General features: G+C 36.9%; 2 protein-coding genes across 7 annotated transcripts in view; one reads left to right on the forward strand and one right to left on the reverse strand.

Annotated features, from left to right (window-relative positions):
* The window catches only part of LOC124165975 (adenylosuccinate lyase), a 400,694-nt gene that overhangs the window by 160,953 nt on the left and 223,740 nt on the right, over window positions 1–16,001 (forward strand). The gene's annotated exons all lie outside the window — the stretch shown is intronic.
* Window positions 1–16,001, reverse strand: part of LOC124165979 — a 52,342-nt gene that overhangs the window by 32,246 nt on the left and 4,095 nt on the right. For 4 of the 6 annotated variants that reach the window (XM_046543551.1, XM_046543569.1, XM_046543542.1 and 1 more), the window contains exons 4-5: window positions 14,245–14,405; window positions 8,081–8,320 (exon numbers count right to left, since the gene is read on the reverse strand). In XM_046543551.1, the coding sequence (XP_046399507.1) occupies window positions 8,081–8,320; window positions 14,245–14,405 (401 nt within the window). The remainder of the gene's footprint in view (window positions 1–8,080; window positions 8,321–14,244; window positions 14,406–16,001) is intronic. The other 2 variants (XM_046543576.1, XM_046543583.1) reach the window with 2 other exon arrangements.

Here is a 16,001-nt window from a genome sequence, read left to right on the forward strand (position 1 = left end):
TTGAAGAAAAGAAAATAAAGTGAACTGTGGATAGATCAATCAATAGTTTCAGGCATGGTGGAATTGCATCGTATTAAATAATATATCTTTGTAAATTTCACGTATATTATTTTACGCGACCTGTCTCACCGCGGTGCGACATCATATGGTATAGTTACGGGCAATACCAGCTCTTAAATTTGTTCAAGCCGACCTAGTGTATTTTAGAAATGATATCTCCTGCATCTAAACCAGATTATGACGGTCGTGTGAAATGAAACATGTGAGTAATGAAGATATTTCATTCGGTAAGTGTATAAGTCTTTTCACGAGGGACAGGAAAAAATAGATGGAAAATCACCCCAAGGAACACCAAGAGATGGTTGACTTGAGGGAAATGCTGGGGGACTCAATTAAGAAGAACATGAGGGAAACATCAAGGAACTGGATAGGCAAAATCAGAAAAAGAGGGCCTAAGTATTCCAATATTGGGATTTAATGGCTATGAATTAATGAATCTATACTGGTAGATTGATTATGAGAGGAGGAGGGGGTTGACTATTGATATCCCATACCGAAATCGGTCCCTTGCATCTCGCCGGTGTGCTCGAGGCGTTTGAAGGGGTCGAGTCGAATTGCCCGTGTTAGCGCTCACTCGCGAGTGAGCGAGCGAAGGACGCGGATATGGACGCGTGTGTGTGTGTGTGTCTGTCGGTGGCGTCTTTTTTTCTTTCTCCGCGGCTGGCGGCATCCGAGATAGACCTATATGCGGAGGTTAATGCCCCCGTGCTCTCCCTTTCTTATGTGGAGGGGGCATCCCCACCCCAATACCCTCCCCTACCGTCCCCTACCCTTCTCTTTCCGCTTTTCTCTCTCTCCTTTTCCTATCGTCTTCTTCAGAATTGTCTCCATCGTTGCGTGGCAGCGAGCTCGTTCACCTATTTTCTTATATATGCAACAATATGCACGAATTTTGATTGTATTGCTGAAGGTGAGCCTTACAGCAGGAAATTGCCTCTTGGGTGTCCTAGAGCTCCATAATTGTTTTTATATCTATGCTATAGAAATGTTTAAATTGTTTAAGGAACAATAAATATTTAATATTATCGTCATTGTAATTATTATTATTTCTTGTCGATTATGATGCAGTATGAATATAGAAGGACCTGTATGTTTTCCTCTTACTATCGTACGCCCATTTCTCGAATTATTCGTAGCGAAAAATAGACTGCGTTAACCCTTTCGCGGATGAGGTGATGACGTTACTGACTCGGAGCGGATAGCCGCATCTAACCTACTCTTCGGCTACGCGTATCGGTCTAGCATGTTTCGAGGTTGTTTACACTCTTGTGAGATATTCTTTCTATCAATGAAGTGTCCTCAGTGAACGAGTGAATGAACCAGAACTGTGATGACGTCACCACCTCGCGACAATTGGGCAGCAGCTTGGAATGGTATTGGAGGAGGCGATCGAAAGCTGAGGTCATGTGCGCCATTAAGGAAGGATAGGGAGGGATGGGTGGAGAAAAACCAGGCGTAGGCAGTAGACTGCTTCTAACAGAAGACGCCAAGGGGACAACGGCTTAACGTCCCATCCGGCTGACGGAGTGCTGTACTCGAAATGACCTCATCTAATAGGGTGGTTTCATATTATTTTTTTATTCCCTTAATCGAAAGATTAATACTCCTGGAGTACGTATTTCACGCTTTTAGATTTTTTAATGACGATATCTATTTTTCGCGATTAAATGAAAAGTGAAAGTTTTCAACCGCGCGAAAACGTGACGGCTAAGTATGAATGCTGGGAAAACTCCGTGTGACGTCGTTCTGGTTCCCGCTGCCGCAAGTGAGGTGACCTTGGGGCGAGGCTTTGAGCACTGATACGACGGAGGATGCTAGCAGGTAGCAGAGTACCCTGCTAGCTGGTAGCGCTTGGCTTAAATAAGGATTATTAATGCCTTATCAAACGAAGGAAACTTTCCTACCGTATGCAGATTTAATAGGTGATTATTAAGACATGTTTCCTTGAGCTCTGTGCCTCATGCATGCATTGGTAATCTCAGACGATGTAAAACTCCTATCTACTCTTATAGAAACTAGGTCCCTGTGACGTCACGTGGAGTGTAATCGCATGGGCGCCAATCTGGCCTTTTTCAAATGAGGATAAAATTGACCATTAACATTCGTGTAAACTGGGATATCTAAAACTAAATAATTTGTATATTATGAATACACTAAAGGTGGGTAACGAGTCGCAATCAATGCCTTTCGTTTTCTTTGATGAAGGAAACTACCCTATTGTATGCAATATAGATGGGGCAGTATTTGAAGAATCTCTGCCACTACCGGGATTAGAACCCGGACCCACTCTTTCCCTCTTTCTTCCGTATTTGATTTTACTCCTCGTAATTCCTGCATCCATCGCTGTGCGACATTCATAACTTGATGCTGTTGGATCTTTAATAAAGAACTCGTTTTGTGTGCCTGTGGTACTCGATCTCTTCAACTTAGCCAATTATTTATTTTATTCACTCGAGTGGATTTTTACGGAAACGTTCCCATACTTTGTCCTGTATATCTTTTGAATTTACTTATTATTTTTTATACTTTTTTTATTAATTCTAAAAATCCATTCTTTTCATTTTCATTCCAAAGTAATATACAACAACTTTTTTCCGGATTATTATGGTAATTTGTTTGATATTGTGTGAGTTAGCATTTTTATAAGGGTGGCTCGCGAATCAGTTTCTATTTATTTCCTTATGCGCCAAACGCTTCAGTGGTTTCTCATATTTTGGATATTGATGGCTGCCTATCATGATGAAATTCGTCGTTATAGACTTTTTATTGTCATATGCTGCGCTCCTCCTGTTCTTTTGATTCTCACGTCTTGTGTTATTGAGCCTCCATCAAAATGTTTTATTTGTTCAATTAATTGCCATCATTGACATCATTATCCTGCTGAGTTTTTAGTTCATCGTGACGTCAATATTATTTTCAGTAGGACGTCTAAGTTCATTAAATAGCCTTAGTATAATATTTCTGAATTTCATTTTTTAAGGTCTGTCTTCGTCAACATTTTAATCATTCATAATTACAGTTACATATTTGGTGTGCGTCAAATATTAATTTTTTTCTTGAATTAAAGGTGTCGAAAGCATATTGCCATTGCTATTATAGTGATAAAACTGTATTTTCATCCCCTGATTTCCACGACCACGACCGATTTCTTTCATGCATTACTACCGGAAGGATCGATTCGGAAACGATGCCAAATAGTCTTCGGATTACTCAATACTTTCCCGTCAGCCAACTCTCATTTTTTAAGGCTGCTCAGTTGGGTGTATTCGTGTGCGCCAGTCGTTAGCGACCTCGTATTAATGAGTGAAGGAAAGAAAAGTGTTACCTACTCCCAATAATTTTCGACGTAGGTACTCCTTTCGTCACTGAGCCCTACTCTGTGTGTTGATGGCGTGCGTTACTGGAATGGAAAATGGAGCTTGGCTCGTGATTGTCGATTTTTGACTTCGACTCCGGAACTTTCTGGGCCAGTACTGCTCTTGAAGGGGAAAGTCGTTCATGCATTCTTAGTCAGGGAAGCCAATTTCATGTCTGCTAACTTTTCGTGTGCGGCGAACTACGCGGATACGATTTTAAAAACGCTTATTAGGTTAGGAGGTCATGGGATGGATTAAATTCAATATTTACCATTGACGCCAACGTAGACTGGATTTTTAAGTATCTACTGGCACAGTTTAGATTCTATGTCTTAGTCTATCTAAGGGTTCTCCCCAGTGTATTCTCAAGTTAGGGTGACGGCTGTTTCATGTTCCGGTTTACGCTAACCCGACATTATGAATGTAGCCCGTAATCTCACTTTAGAAATAAATAGTAGGTGTTAATCACAATAATTATATCCCAAATTTCAATTTTCTGCGGAAAATACAGGCTAAATAATTGTATATCGTCAATGTCCATTTTAGGTCGTTTCAATTTTTTTTACATTTAATTGTCATGCAATTCTAGATGACCATTAGCTACCCTAGTAGCCCCTATAGTTTTGTGGGGAGAATTAATAGAATGGGTTACTCAAATGCGGAATCGCAGTTAAATGTATGAATAGAACATAATTGTGGTAAATTAGATTTGTGGGAGGAAAACTTTCCTGACCCTCATACATGACATCAAATCAGCGAAAAAAGTTTAGTCGTCATTTAAAAGTTGTCGCCCTTGCAGAACGTTTGTATCGTCATCAGATGTCCGGGTGGATCTTTATTTCGTCATGGTCACTATCCTCAAGTTCTTTTTTTCCTTCCCATTTTAGTTTGCTTGACGGTGACGTTACAATCAAGCGTAGCCAATCGTTGCATTTCGATTCAAAATCGAAAGAAATCCTATTGCTTCCCCTTTTTCATACTGATCCCCTGCACAGGCCCAGAACTCGTCAAAAGACGAGAATGGACAGGAAAAATTAGCATGTTAATGGGGACGGAGAGATGAGAGTGGATTTATGTGCAGCAACTGTGGTGTAATAATTGAAAATAATCAGTGAAGAAGATGGTTAAGAAGGGCCATTTTCATAACACTCATTCAACATTTTCAGAGAGCGAAAATCGGAATCAACAAAATCTTCCATTTGAGTTCATGGGTTTACGTCATTCGGAAGAACGTATATTTCCAACATCCTCAAGTAGAGGTTACAGCTGTATTATTTTCCGGTTGGCGCTTACCGGACATTCGGAAGCCGGCCCTTAATCTCACTTTAGAAATAAATAATAGGGGCTAATCGCAATTAAGTCTCAGAATTTCAATTTTGTGCTGGAAGTTGATGCTGAAGAATAAATTAATGTGGACATTGATCATTTTAGGGGAGTATTTCAATTTATTTGCATTACATTGCCCGTGCAATTCCGGAAGAACTCCCATGATCATCATCTGCCGTTGTAGCCTCGATGTGGGAGTTTCAGTGGGTCACGTAACTGCTTTTCCCCAACGCTTCGTGCACCGGTTTGACCATTCCCTTAGACCTCCATAGCTCTTTAGCCGTATTACAGAGCTCCTAGTTTAAACGGACTTTGTAATCGTTCACTTTTTTTCTTCCGCAATGTATTGCGAGCTTAGAAATGTCTTGCTTTGATATTTTGTGTAATTTATTTTATCAAATATGTTTTTTAATAATTTTATTGATATGGATGTTGTAAAATGAAAGTCATTAAGCGTCGTTAGCATTTTTTCACTAAATGAAATTTTAAATCAGTACGTGGTTTGCTTTCATATGTATTTTCCTACTCTAATTTTCTATTCATTAGAATTAATTAATAGTTTAAAAAGTATTCATTTATAATCTGATCCGTGTATTCCTATTTTCCTATTTTTGTCTAAATTTCGTCTTTTTGAAATGTCGAGTTCATGAGATCATTAAAAGCAACATTCAAGTTAGTCTATGAAGAAAATAGGTTGGTGTCTTTGAATTTATTCCTTATTTTCGTTAATGAAAATCGTACCATGTCTCCCTGTGGTATCATGTCAAAATTTACAGTGCCGGAACGCGCCGTCCTTTATTTTTTTATAAGTTAAATATTACTGTATCTTCTTATCCAGTGCCATGACACCACTGATGTGTCCACTTAGTTTTCTTTGAGAAATTACATCGTCAATAATGGGCATGAAACTATTTGAAAAAATGAGCTTCAAGCGGTTATAATTTCGAGAGCTTTTTCCTTCTTTATTTGGAATCCTTAATTGGGGAAGTTAATGAAAAAATTAACGAATGCAAGTTATATTAAATGCCTAAGATATGTGAGTAGTTGATAGAGAAATTCACTATTCCAAAAACTAACTTTTGAAAACTAGTTACTTTTACGATTTGTGTTAATTTAATATCATCTGAATGCCATTATTTTCGATCTATATCTTTCATAAAATTATGGCTGGAAGGATGAGTACCACTTCTTAAAAATGAAAAGGTTCCTGGGCAGCTTTGAGCAAAATTTTCTCACGCTGACAATCCAAAAAAATTAACTTTTAAAAGTAGCTGCAGTCTGTAATGATCAGGTGAGGAATGATGAATTTATGATTAAAATTTGAGCGTTAACCCATCTTATGCTTTTGAATTTCCTCGACATGAACCCTCAAACTTTGAGGTGGTCTAGGGAAAGTAACAGGCCCTCCTACCCAGATTATGCAGTATTCACGAGCATGGAGAGAAGGCTTTGGAGAGCACGAGCTGGCTTTGTATAGGGTGAGCTTTACCCTCACCTATTCTTCGGGACCCTAAGGTTGAATCACTGACCGTAAACCCCAAGAATGTGTGAATTCTCTCTACGACGTCTCTTACCCGCCAACTTCCTTCGAGATCCGTCCGAGGACTGGCCACGTGGGTACCTTAGTAGGGCATGCCTCTCCGCTTGCGGTTAACAGTTCCGTTATGAACGCACATGGTTGCAGAAAAAATATGAAAATAGGACATTGAAGCATATTACTAGGTATATTTTTGTCTAGAGTTACTGCATTACTATTATTTTACAACATCCATATCAATAAAATTATTAAAAAAGATATTCGATAAAATAAATTACACAAAAGATCAAAACAAGACATTTCTAAGCTCGCAGTACATTATGGAAGAAAAAAAAGTGAACGATTACAAAGTCCGTTTAAACTAGAAGCTCTGTAATACGGCTAAAGACCTATGGAGGTCTAAGGGAATGGTCAAACCGGTGCACGAAGCGTTGGGGAAAAGTAGTTACGTGGCCCATTGAAACTCCCACATCGAGGCTACAACGGCAGATGATGATTATGATGCCTTTTTTGTAATACTATAGAAATTTGGAATAACATTATTTTCTAAGAAGAATGATGTTTTATTGGTGATTTTTTATAAAAATGTGTTTGTAAAGTTTAGTCCAAGCAATTCAGTTTATAAAGCAATCGATTGTACTATTTTTCTGAGGGTTCCATTAAAACTTTTTCTCAGGTTTAAAGAACTGAAATAACAGTCTTAAGATTAATTTTCCTCTTACTATCAATTCTCCTTTTTGTAAATTTTAACTTCTCTGTGTAGAAATTTTTTAATTTAATCTTTTTATGGTAAAATTGAAAAATTTCTATCGCTTTCAATGAAAAAATGAAAATTGTAGGATTCGATATTCGAGGCAATTGGATCATAGGCGTGCACGTAATTAATAATTTCTTTCGGTTACCTTAACAAGAATATTATTCTAAAATATCTAACCTAGCTAAATGTAAATCGACTCAAGCGACAAGTCAGCCAATGTTTTAGATGTAACCAATCAAGCATTCTTATTTGCCACATAAAGAGGGAAAAATGAAGGGTCGAGTCGAAGTAACTGAATATCGCAATCTTTTTTTATTTCATTTCTCCCCTGGCGCCATGCGCAGTTGCCAAAAATCGCTCTTTCCCACTCTGTAACCCATTGGATTTTCGATAAGGAAAAGTTAACTTGACGTGACCTAAGAGTTGATAAATAAATAAGAGCGTTTTATGGTTCACGACAACTTAAAGCGCCGTTACTCGACTTGGTGCGATGTATTAAATACATAGTTGGGGAAGTTTGTCGAAAAATTAGCCTGTGCAAATAAGTGATAAAGTTAAGTATCCGATGGAAAAAATTACTTTCCCAAACATGAAATCCTAAAAACTTTGGTGATAAAATTTTAGTTTTCGTATTTTTTCTTGAGTCGAGTCTCTACTTGAACATCGACGTATTGCTTTACTTACCTACCAATATACTTCATAGCGTTCAGGGTGCATGGTTGGGTACTTCTCCGTAAAATTAAAAAAATATAAATGATTCAATTTTTACTTAGTATCCTGGGCTACTGTGAGATGAAATCTGAAGAAGAGTCGAGGATGGATTTTTCTTTAATATAGTCATTACGAGGGAAGGTCGTAATGCTTATAAGTATTCCTAAAAATAGTCCTTCAAAGTCCTCATCTAAAATCATTTTTATATCCAAGGCGTAATCGATGGAATAATTCATGTTTTTGGGGTGAGTCATGAAATGCCTGGCTAAAATGATTTTCAGAATTTTAAGGGGGCATTTTAGATGGAGCCGCAAAGAAATTGGAATGACCCACCTGACCTTGGAGTACTAAGGTAGTCCATGTCGTCAAACATGAAGCTCGAAGCCGGGGAAGTTCTCATTGACCTTTCCTGGGATCGATGGGAGTGCGAACCCAGCTTGGAGGTCCTCTGTGAGTTCAAAGTTTCTTCCGCCATCCTCACGTTTCCACCGTACGTTACCGAAATTCTAGGAGTTCCAGGGATTGGCGGAATGTAGGATTGCTCCGATGTGTATCGTTCATAGAGAGTTGGCGCTGTAAATTGATGGGTTAAGGTATTACTTGGAGTGCAGTAATGCGCAAGATATCTGAATTAATTGGGATCATGGAGAATGAAAGCAATGGAAAACTTTGTTAAATTCACTAATACATTTGAAAAAAGCACGACCCTTGTTTCATGACATAGTGACATCGTCTATGAAACCCTGGTCGTGCTTTTTTGAATATATTTGTGAACCTTACAAAGTTTATTCTTTCACTTTCCATAATGGAAACGTTTCACACAGTTAAGCCTGAATACATCAATTACATGATTGTAACTAACTTATCCGATCCATGAAAAATCAGTTCCTGGGAAAAACTTGCAAAAGAAATGACTTCATCGGGGCAAAGATAAATTTAAATGCCAACGCTCTTTTTGAATTATTTGGCAACAAAAATTAGACTATATCGATGACTAACAATAAGTTCTAGCAACACGTATCTCAAAAATAGCAACTTTTCAGGAGAGCAAAAAAACGATTATTTTTTTACTTGTTCACTGAAGTTAAAAACGAATAGTTCATAAAACTCAAAAAGAGGCATTCATTTACTAACAAAGAGTTGTTTTTTGCATGTATTTTTTTAAATGTTATTACACTTTGTTTAAGATACCTGATTAAAACCAGCCGAATTTGAGATACGTGTGGTTAGAACTTAGCCATCGTTGTATTAATTAATTTCAGGAGAAATATCGTATATGTTCGTCATTTTTATAAAAAATATACTTTTCTGCAGGTTATGTTAATGCCTATAGCGCGTTTCCACTCTCTCCGTCATCATCAAGTATTGTGCCCATAGTTGCACATTGAAACTGATATGCGGAAAAGTAAATTTGTTTCTCTTATATGGGTGCGTATGTTTCTCTGAATTGGTTTGACAAGATAAAATCGTTGATAATAACTTAAAGTCAACGGTGTAGTTATGTTGTAAAACTCCTATGTAAACTGTGAACTAAACTCTAGATTCCTCCGTGTTTCCAGGCAAAAAAGAACTTGTGATTCAATAACAGTACATTCGACTTGAATGTGTCTTAAATAAAAGTACTGCTTGAAGGGAATTCATTTTTCTCGTAGATAACATGGTCGGAGTTAGAAACATGTCCAAGCAATGGAGATATTTGGTACTGCCATACTAGATAATTAAGTTTGAACATCCCATGAAGTGATAATTCACTGTCAATTTATATTTTTAAACACAATCGCTTCGACTTTATTTTTGACTCCTTAAATAGGTATATAGATCTAAAAAGGTATCTACCGCCAAGAGTATTTAACGGGATCTACCGTGTAAAGGATGCTTTACTACAGTATGAATATATATTATTTGGATCGTGAAAAACCAAAGTATCTACTACGTTATTTTGTAACAGAGCTGTCGGAACAGTTTTGGGTTGCAATAAATTGGTTTGTACAATTGTTCTTTCTTCTACCGTCTTTCTAATGAAGACATTAGAATCCTTGATCTCCCAAATCCCTAAGTGTTTCATATGTTGTTAAGTTATTAAGTTATTTGAGGAAAATTCGGAAAATGCAAGTCATGTAACTCTGGGGGTCAGTGAAATTACAAGTTTTAATGGCTTGTTTGAGGTTTTATTTGTTTAATTATGAATGAGAACACAAAAAATTATGAATGAGACTACTACATTTAGAGTAGTGGAGCAGTAAATTTCAATTAAAATGCAACCACTTTAGATGCTCCTGCAGTGCATACAAGGGCTTGTGCAGTGCAAGTTAGCACACAGGAGCTTGATTAAATAATTACTGTAACAATATGTATTGTTTAAACTAAAATTACATTTATCATGAAAATTTATTTAAATATAGAAATATTTTGCATGATCGGCATCGTGACCGCCATCTGTTGTAAACATTTTGTACTGAAGTGCGTTGTGCCACAGTACAGAACGCAGTCATGGGTGGACATTAGCGTGCATAAGAGACAGAGAAATTCAGCCGAAATTCGAAAAAAAAAATCACAATATAATTTTGCCAGAGTAATTGATGTGCTTACACAATCGTGTCCTTTGAAAGGATGGCTGGGGGGACACAGGTGGAACTCGATGGTAGCCACTTCGTCGTGGTGAGTTCTTGGTAGTTTCTTCACGAAACTAGCAGAGAGCTACTTAGTGAAATGCTTGGTGTTCAGGTTCTGATCTTTCTCAGCCTTGGCTGAATTTCTTGTTGAAAATAGCTCCACAGGTACATTATTCGTCATTATGATTTATGTTAATTTAAAATAGTTTACCTTATTATTACTTTTTGTGGGATTATTTACTACCATATGATGACTTATTTGCTAAAAACTTAAATTCAATCGAAATAAATATTATTTTACCTGCGATTCAGCTCCCAAAATGGAATTTTTTAGAAACGTTGGCAAATATGAGTTGTGTTGTGCGGGTGGTCTATACTATATTTTTTGTTGTTAATTCATAGGCATTGTTTGAACCATAGATTTTGTCAAATAAACTTCAAATTTCATTTTTATAAACTATAAACATGTATCCACTCTTTAATATTATCCATTATCCCATATTTTCTTAAAACTCGTCTTCATAGCCGTTTGATTTTGAAATCAGCCTGATTTTTCGCAAAATTTTAAACTTTAGAGCTCGGGCGGCAGTGATATCATCCTATTTGAAAAAACAATTTTGTGCTAGATCCTTATATCATTTCGCAACTTTCCCGCATAGGGCAAATTTGATCAGGAAAAAAAAACCTTTTTTCGGCCCGCCACAGATGGCGGTCACGATGCAGATAATGCAAAATAGTTCTATTTTTTAATAAATATTCATTATAAATGTAATTTTAATAGTTTAAACAATACTTATTTTTTCAATAATTACACTGGACGGCAAAAAATAATTTGTTCTCGAGCCCTGGTACATTCCAGCTGATTCTTATGTAAAATGACCTCCTGAATCCGAATATGACATCCATTTTCCTCCATCACCCACCATTTTTGGGGGGAAGCCCCCCTTCTAATTTTCATCAATTTTGCTTCAATTTGGAGGAATGAAAAGGATTATATCAGCATTTATATTTGTTATTAGATTTTCTAGAGGTGAAAAGTTCTAAAACATGATAATTAATGGTAAGTATGTAGATTTGGGGGAATTAGTTTCCGTTAATGATTTTAAAAACGCATTAAAAATTATCAACCTTTCCTTTTTTCGCAATTTTTTCACTTATTTTCTTCATTTTTCAGCTCCCATTTCATCCTCCACAATTTATGGAGACTAATTCCCCCTAAATCTACTTTCTTCTATCTACTTTACCATAAATATTGTTTCTTTTAGGATTTTGCTACCCTCAAAACCCCTAGAAAAAATTTGAATGCTAAAATAATACTTTTAATTCCTCCAAATTACCGAAAAGTGATAAAAATTGGAGGGGGGTAGCTCCCCCGAAAATGGTGGGTGATGGGGAAAACGGAGTTCATATTCGGATTTAGCAGGTCATTTTATTTTAGAATCAGCAGGAATGGTGTCAGGGCCGATTTTCATGCCGTCCAGTGTTATTTAATCAAGCCCCTGTGTTCTAACTTGCACGGCACGACTCTTTGTTTGCTATGCAGGAGCATGCAAAGTGGTTACATTTTTATTGAAATTCACTACTCCACTACTCTAAATGTAGTGGAGTCTCAGTCATAATTTTTTGTTAGATATTTATATGTATATAAAGAACATACTGTAAAATTTTCACTTGCTCACATTCAGTCCCTTTTTAGATATTGGCCCGCGAAAATCGACGCTAAAAGGCTTTCGGCATTATATGACAAGATCTAGAAAAAATTGAGTGCATTCTCAGTGCTAAAACTTATACTGCAAGTAGTTTTTTGAGTATTCAACTCAGAAAGAACATTTTATTAGTGAGTCTCGTTTCCTTCTTAAACATTTATGGCGTTAAAAAGTTAGCATTGACAAATTTTTCCCGAGTTTTTGCGGAATGATTTTGACTCTTTCATGATGGAAACATTTTAAAAATGGTTTCCAAAAGTTCTTTTCATGATAAACTCACTGGTTTTTAAATTATTCTGATACATTTAATAAAATCTTCGAAATTTAACTTTATGCAAACCACGTTTTTCATCAAAATTTTCCCATTCGCCCTTTTAAAAATGGTTGCCAAAAAAGGTATGGCTTGTAAATTTTTTTCAAATGGTGATTTGTGATTGCCTACTTGTAGGGAACCAATGATAAAAAATCAGGATATTTAAAAATGTTGAGCAACATTTCCTGGGTGATTTGAAATGGATTGACCCTTTCCCTATTCTTAAGCGACATATGTTTTGAGTTGCTACACGATTGTCTATTGGGGTGGATCAAGAACTATAAAATACAGTGCTGGTTTGCAAATAAAAGAAATGATATTAATTTATTTATAATTTCATCGTTCTATGAGTTCATGCCTGGATAAACTATATAAATTCATGTCCTAATTTTTACCCTTGAATGAAATATTTTCGCACAATTATTCACTAATTATGAATGCTTAAGAAATTCAGAGGAAAATAAATGTCGAAGTGGCACTGTAGTTGATGTCTCATATATTGCATGAAATCATCGTATTCGATACTGTTTACGTCTTCTCTTTCTGTAAGTGTGCGTGTTATTTTGAAGAGGGAATACATTCTTTCAAGCTCTCCCGGTGATTCAGGCTAAGCCAACGTTTCAACACTCACCAAGGGTGTTGACATGATTGTAAAAATTGATATTTTAACCCTTTTTAACCGAGAACTTGAGGGAACATACTTGCTTCATGTACTGCAAGTTTTGACTGCGTCGATAGTTAATCGTTAAACGAGCGTAGTGTACACTAAAATAAAGCATTTTTTTAAACAATTGCTTTGCTAGTACGTATTTATGTATGCTATGAACTAGATGTGCTTTCAAGTAAATAAATAGATACAACTAGAGACGCATTTAGGCGTTCGAGAAACGGTTCAAGATGTTGGTGTAGAGGAGAAAAAAGTTAAAGTGGACGTGGTGAGAATGCATGATTGTATGCATGATTGGTGAGGAGAGGATAGTTCTTGGAGGAGGTTAGCAGGAGACTGAATGGAGTTAGTATTAAAGGGGAAAGGTATGGTTAAAACCAGGCGAGAGGGAAGAATTTTAAGAAAGCGGAGAATGGGAGGAAGGGAATAGGATTTATGGATAGGTTAAAAGGATGCACACCTCATTGTGCTTTGAAGAGGGAATTATAATTTGGAAGGGGAACAAACGTTGGCGATTCTCAAAATCCTCCATGTCGACCTACACGAGATTCGTTAAGCCTCAAGCCGTCTCTCGTCACAACTATTTATTTACTTGACAGTTCTCCTGGATCATAACTCAGAGAAATACGCTCAGGCCAGGAAATTATTTAGGGTATTTATAAATTAATATTAATTTTTTTAGTATAAACTACGCTCATTAAAAGATATACCAACGTTATTAACTGGTAGTAATATTACCTGCATAAAATCCTCGCATTACATTATTAACCGTACCGTAGTACCGATCGTAACGGAATTCCATCATATGTTGATTTCACGTTAATTTCCAACGGAAAATCAGTTTAAAGAATATCAGCGCGTGCGATGAGAGGCGTAAAATTATTTTTGTGCGAGTGGAAAAAAATCGGCGAAATTTGGTATTTTAAAAAGCGTGCCAAATCAGGAAAATCGTTTGCCGGATCCATCTAAAATCGGGATCCACGGGCCTCGCCGCCATAGGGGACATGGGGGACGCGTCCCCCCAATATTTGAAAAGTCAATTTTGTCCCCCCATGAAATGTATTAAAAAAATTAATATAATCCCATTTGTCCCCCCCAAACTGTTGATGCTGACGATGCCAATGACGGGATCTACTGTGCTGATGAGGTTTATCGCAGAGGGGGATTAACTAAAAATTTTAGAGAAAATACCGTGTCACCTTGTTCTCCCGAAGCGCCTCCTCTTCTTGCTCTAATGTAGACGCCGCCGCCTCGAATCTCCTCGGTCCCCATGAGCCTGTCTTCCACTTCAGCCGAAGTTGGCCTCTTGCTCAGTTTCTCCACCATAGTCTGGTCACTGGGTTTCACAGAACATTTTCGTCTGCGTGATAACACCTTGATTTCTATCCTTTTTGGTCTCATTACCTTGTAATAAGTTAACTTTAAAAAAATGTATTTTTTGAGTTCAAGTAGTCAACCTGTTTACTATATTACGTGTTCAAAGATCTATTTTCACAATCAGCAGTTTTCGCGATGCGGGTTTTTTATCTAATTTTTTAAATCATGTCGCATTCTCTCTGCAACTGTTAGTGAAAGAATTCGTTTGAAATCGGAAAGGTTCGCATGGAACGTAGCTTGTGAGAGAGCTAATAATGTGCGACGACGTTTCTAAGTTCTTGTCCTTACGGTATGAAATAAGATCCCCTCAATAAACATCGCAATGCCTATTACGCTAAGGTCAGGGAATTATACAAGTGCTCATTAATCTGTTGCGGGATTGCTCAATACTCTCTGAGACTTGTGATTTATTTATCAAGTATTGGAATTCATGTCTAAAGAAAAAAACAATAGGTTTCATTCCACACAAATGTGTTATTATTTTTGTTATTCCACACAAATGTGTTGTTAAAATTACTCGACTCATCAACTCGGCTCATATTGCCATTGTCAAGGTGACTAAGTCCTAGACAGTGTGAAGGGTGAAGATGACAAGTTGACAGAATCTTGTTTGTATGTTGTTTATATCTCGGAAGGCAAGGTTAGTGGAAGGTAGGATTAAGTAACTATAATGATTTCCTTGATATGTAAGGGTAACAAATTAGGTGAGCATGGTTATAGGAGTGGATGGGTGGGAAATACTGCGACAGCTCTAAGCGGCGCGCAGCGTTTAATTAGCCTCAAGGCAGGAGGTAAACACAAATCATTTTAAATAAATAAAAGATCGTAGCAGTTTCCACAATTTGTTTTACTGCATACAACACGTTTCGGCTCACTAAGTCATCATCTGGTACAAGACCTCATTGAGGTCTTGTACCACATCATGGCTCTGGGTACATGGAAATGGCATGATGGGTCTGGTACAAGCTCAGTGAGCCGAAATGCGTTGAACGCATTAAAAAAGTTTGTGGAAAAGTGCTACGATCTTTTATTTCTTTAAATATGTTTAACTTCCACCAATTGAAGTCTGACTCTGTTGAACTTATTTACAAATCATTTTGTCTACCCTTGAATCTCCCCCCACGATATATGACCCTCCCTTGGTCGGTCAAGTAATTGAATTGAATGTGGAAAGTTACTATTAGTGCTAATTTTGACGTGGAAATAACCAATTTTCACGAAGTTAATCCTCGTACGCTTGGATAAGTATTTTTATGTTTGGCATTCAAAATAATTCATGTTTACTGAGTATATATTGCTAGTAATTATACAAATTCGTTTGTTTGGAAATAATCCCTGATCTCTATTCCCTGATAAATTTGTTTTACGCTTCTTGGGAAAAAAAAAAACATCTTGAGGCGTTTGAAGGGATCAATGAGTTTTGGCATCTCCAAATATGATATATTTCCTACTGTACAGATTTGAGGAAGCTTTAAGGTGTTGCAATCTTGTTCTGTATGTTCGCTTATTAATATCATGTATTTTTTGGGAAGGCATAATTGTTCCAAAATTCCCAATTCTTTGCCCATTGAAATCAGGC

This window comes from Ischnura elegans, chromosome 1 (genome assembly GCF_921293095.1).
Source record: "Ischnura elegans chromosome 1, ioIscEleg1.1, whole genome shotgun sequence".
Taxonomy (NCBI): Eukaryota; Metazoa; Arthropoda; class Insecta; order Odonata; family Coenagrionidae; genus Ischnura; species Ischnura elegans.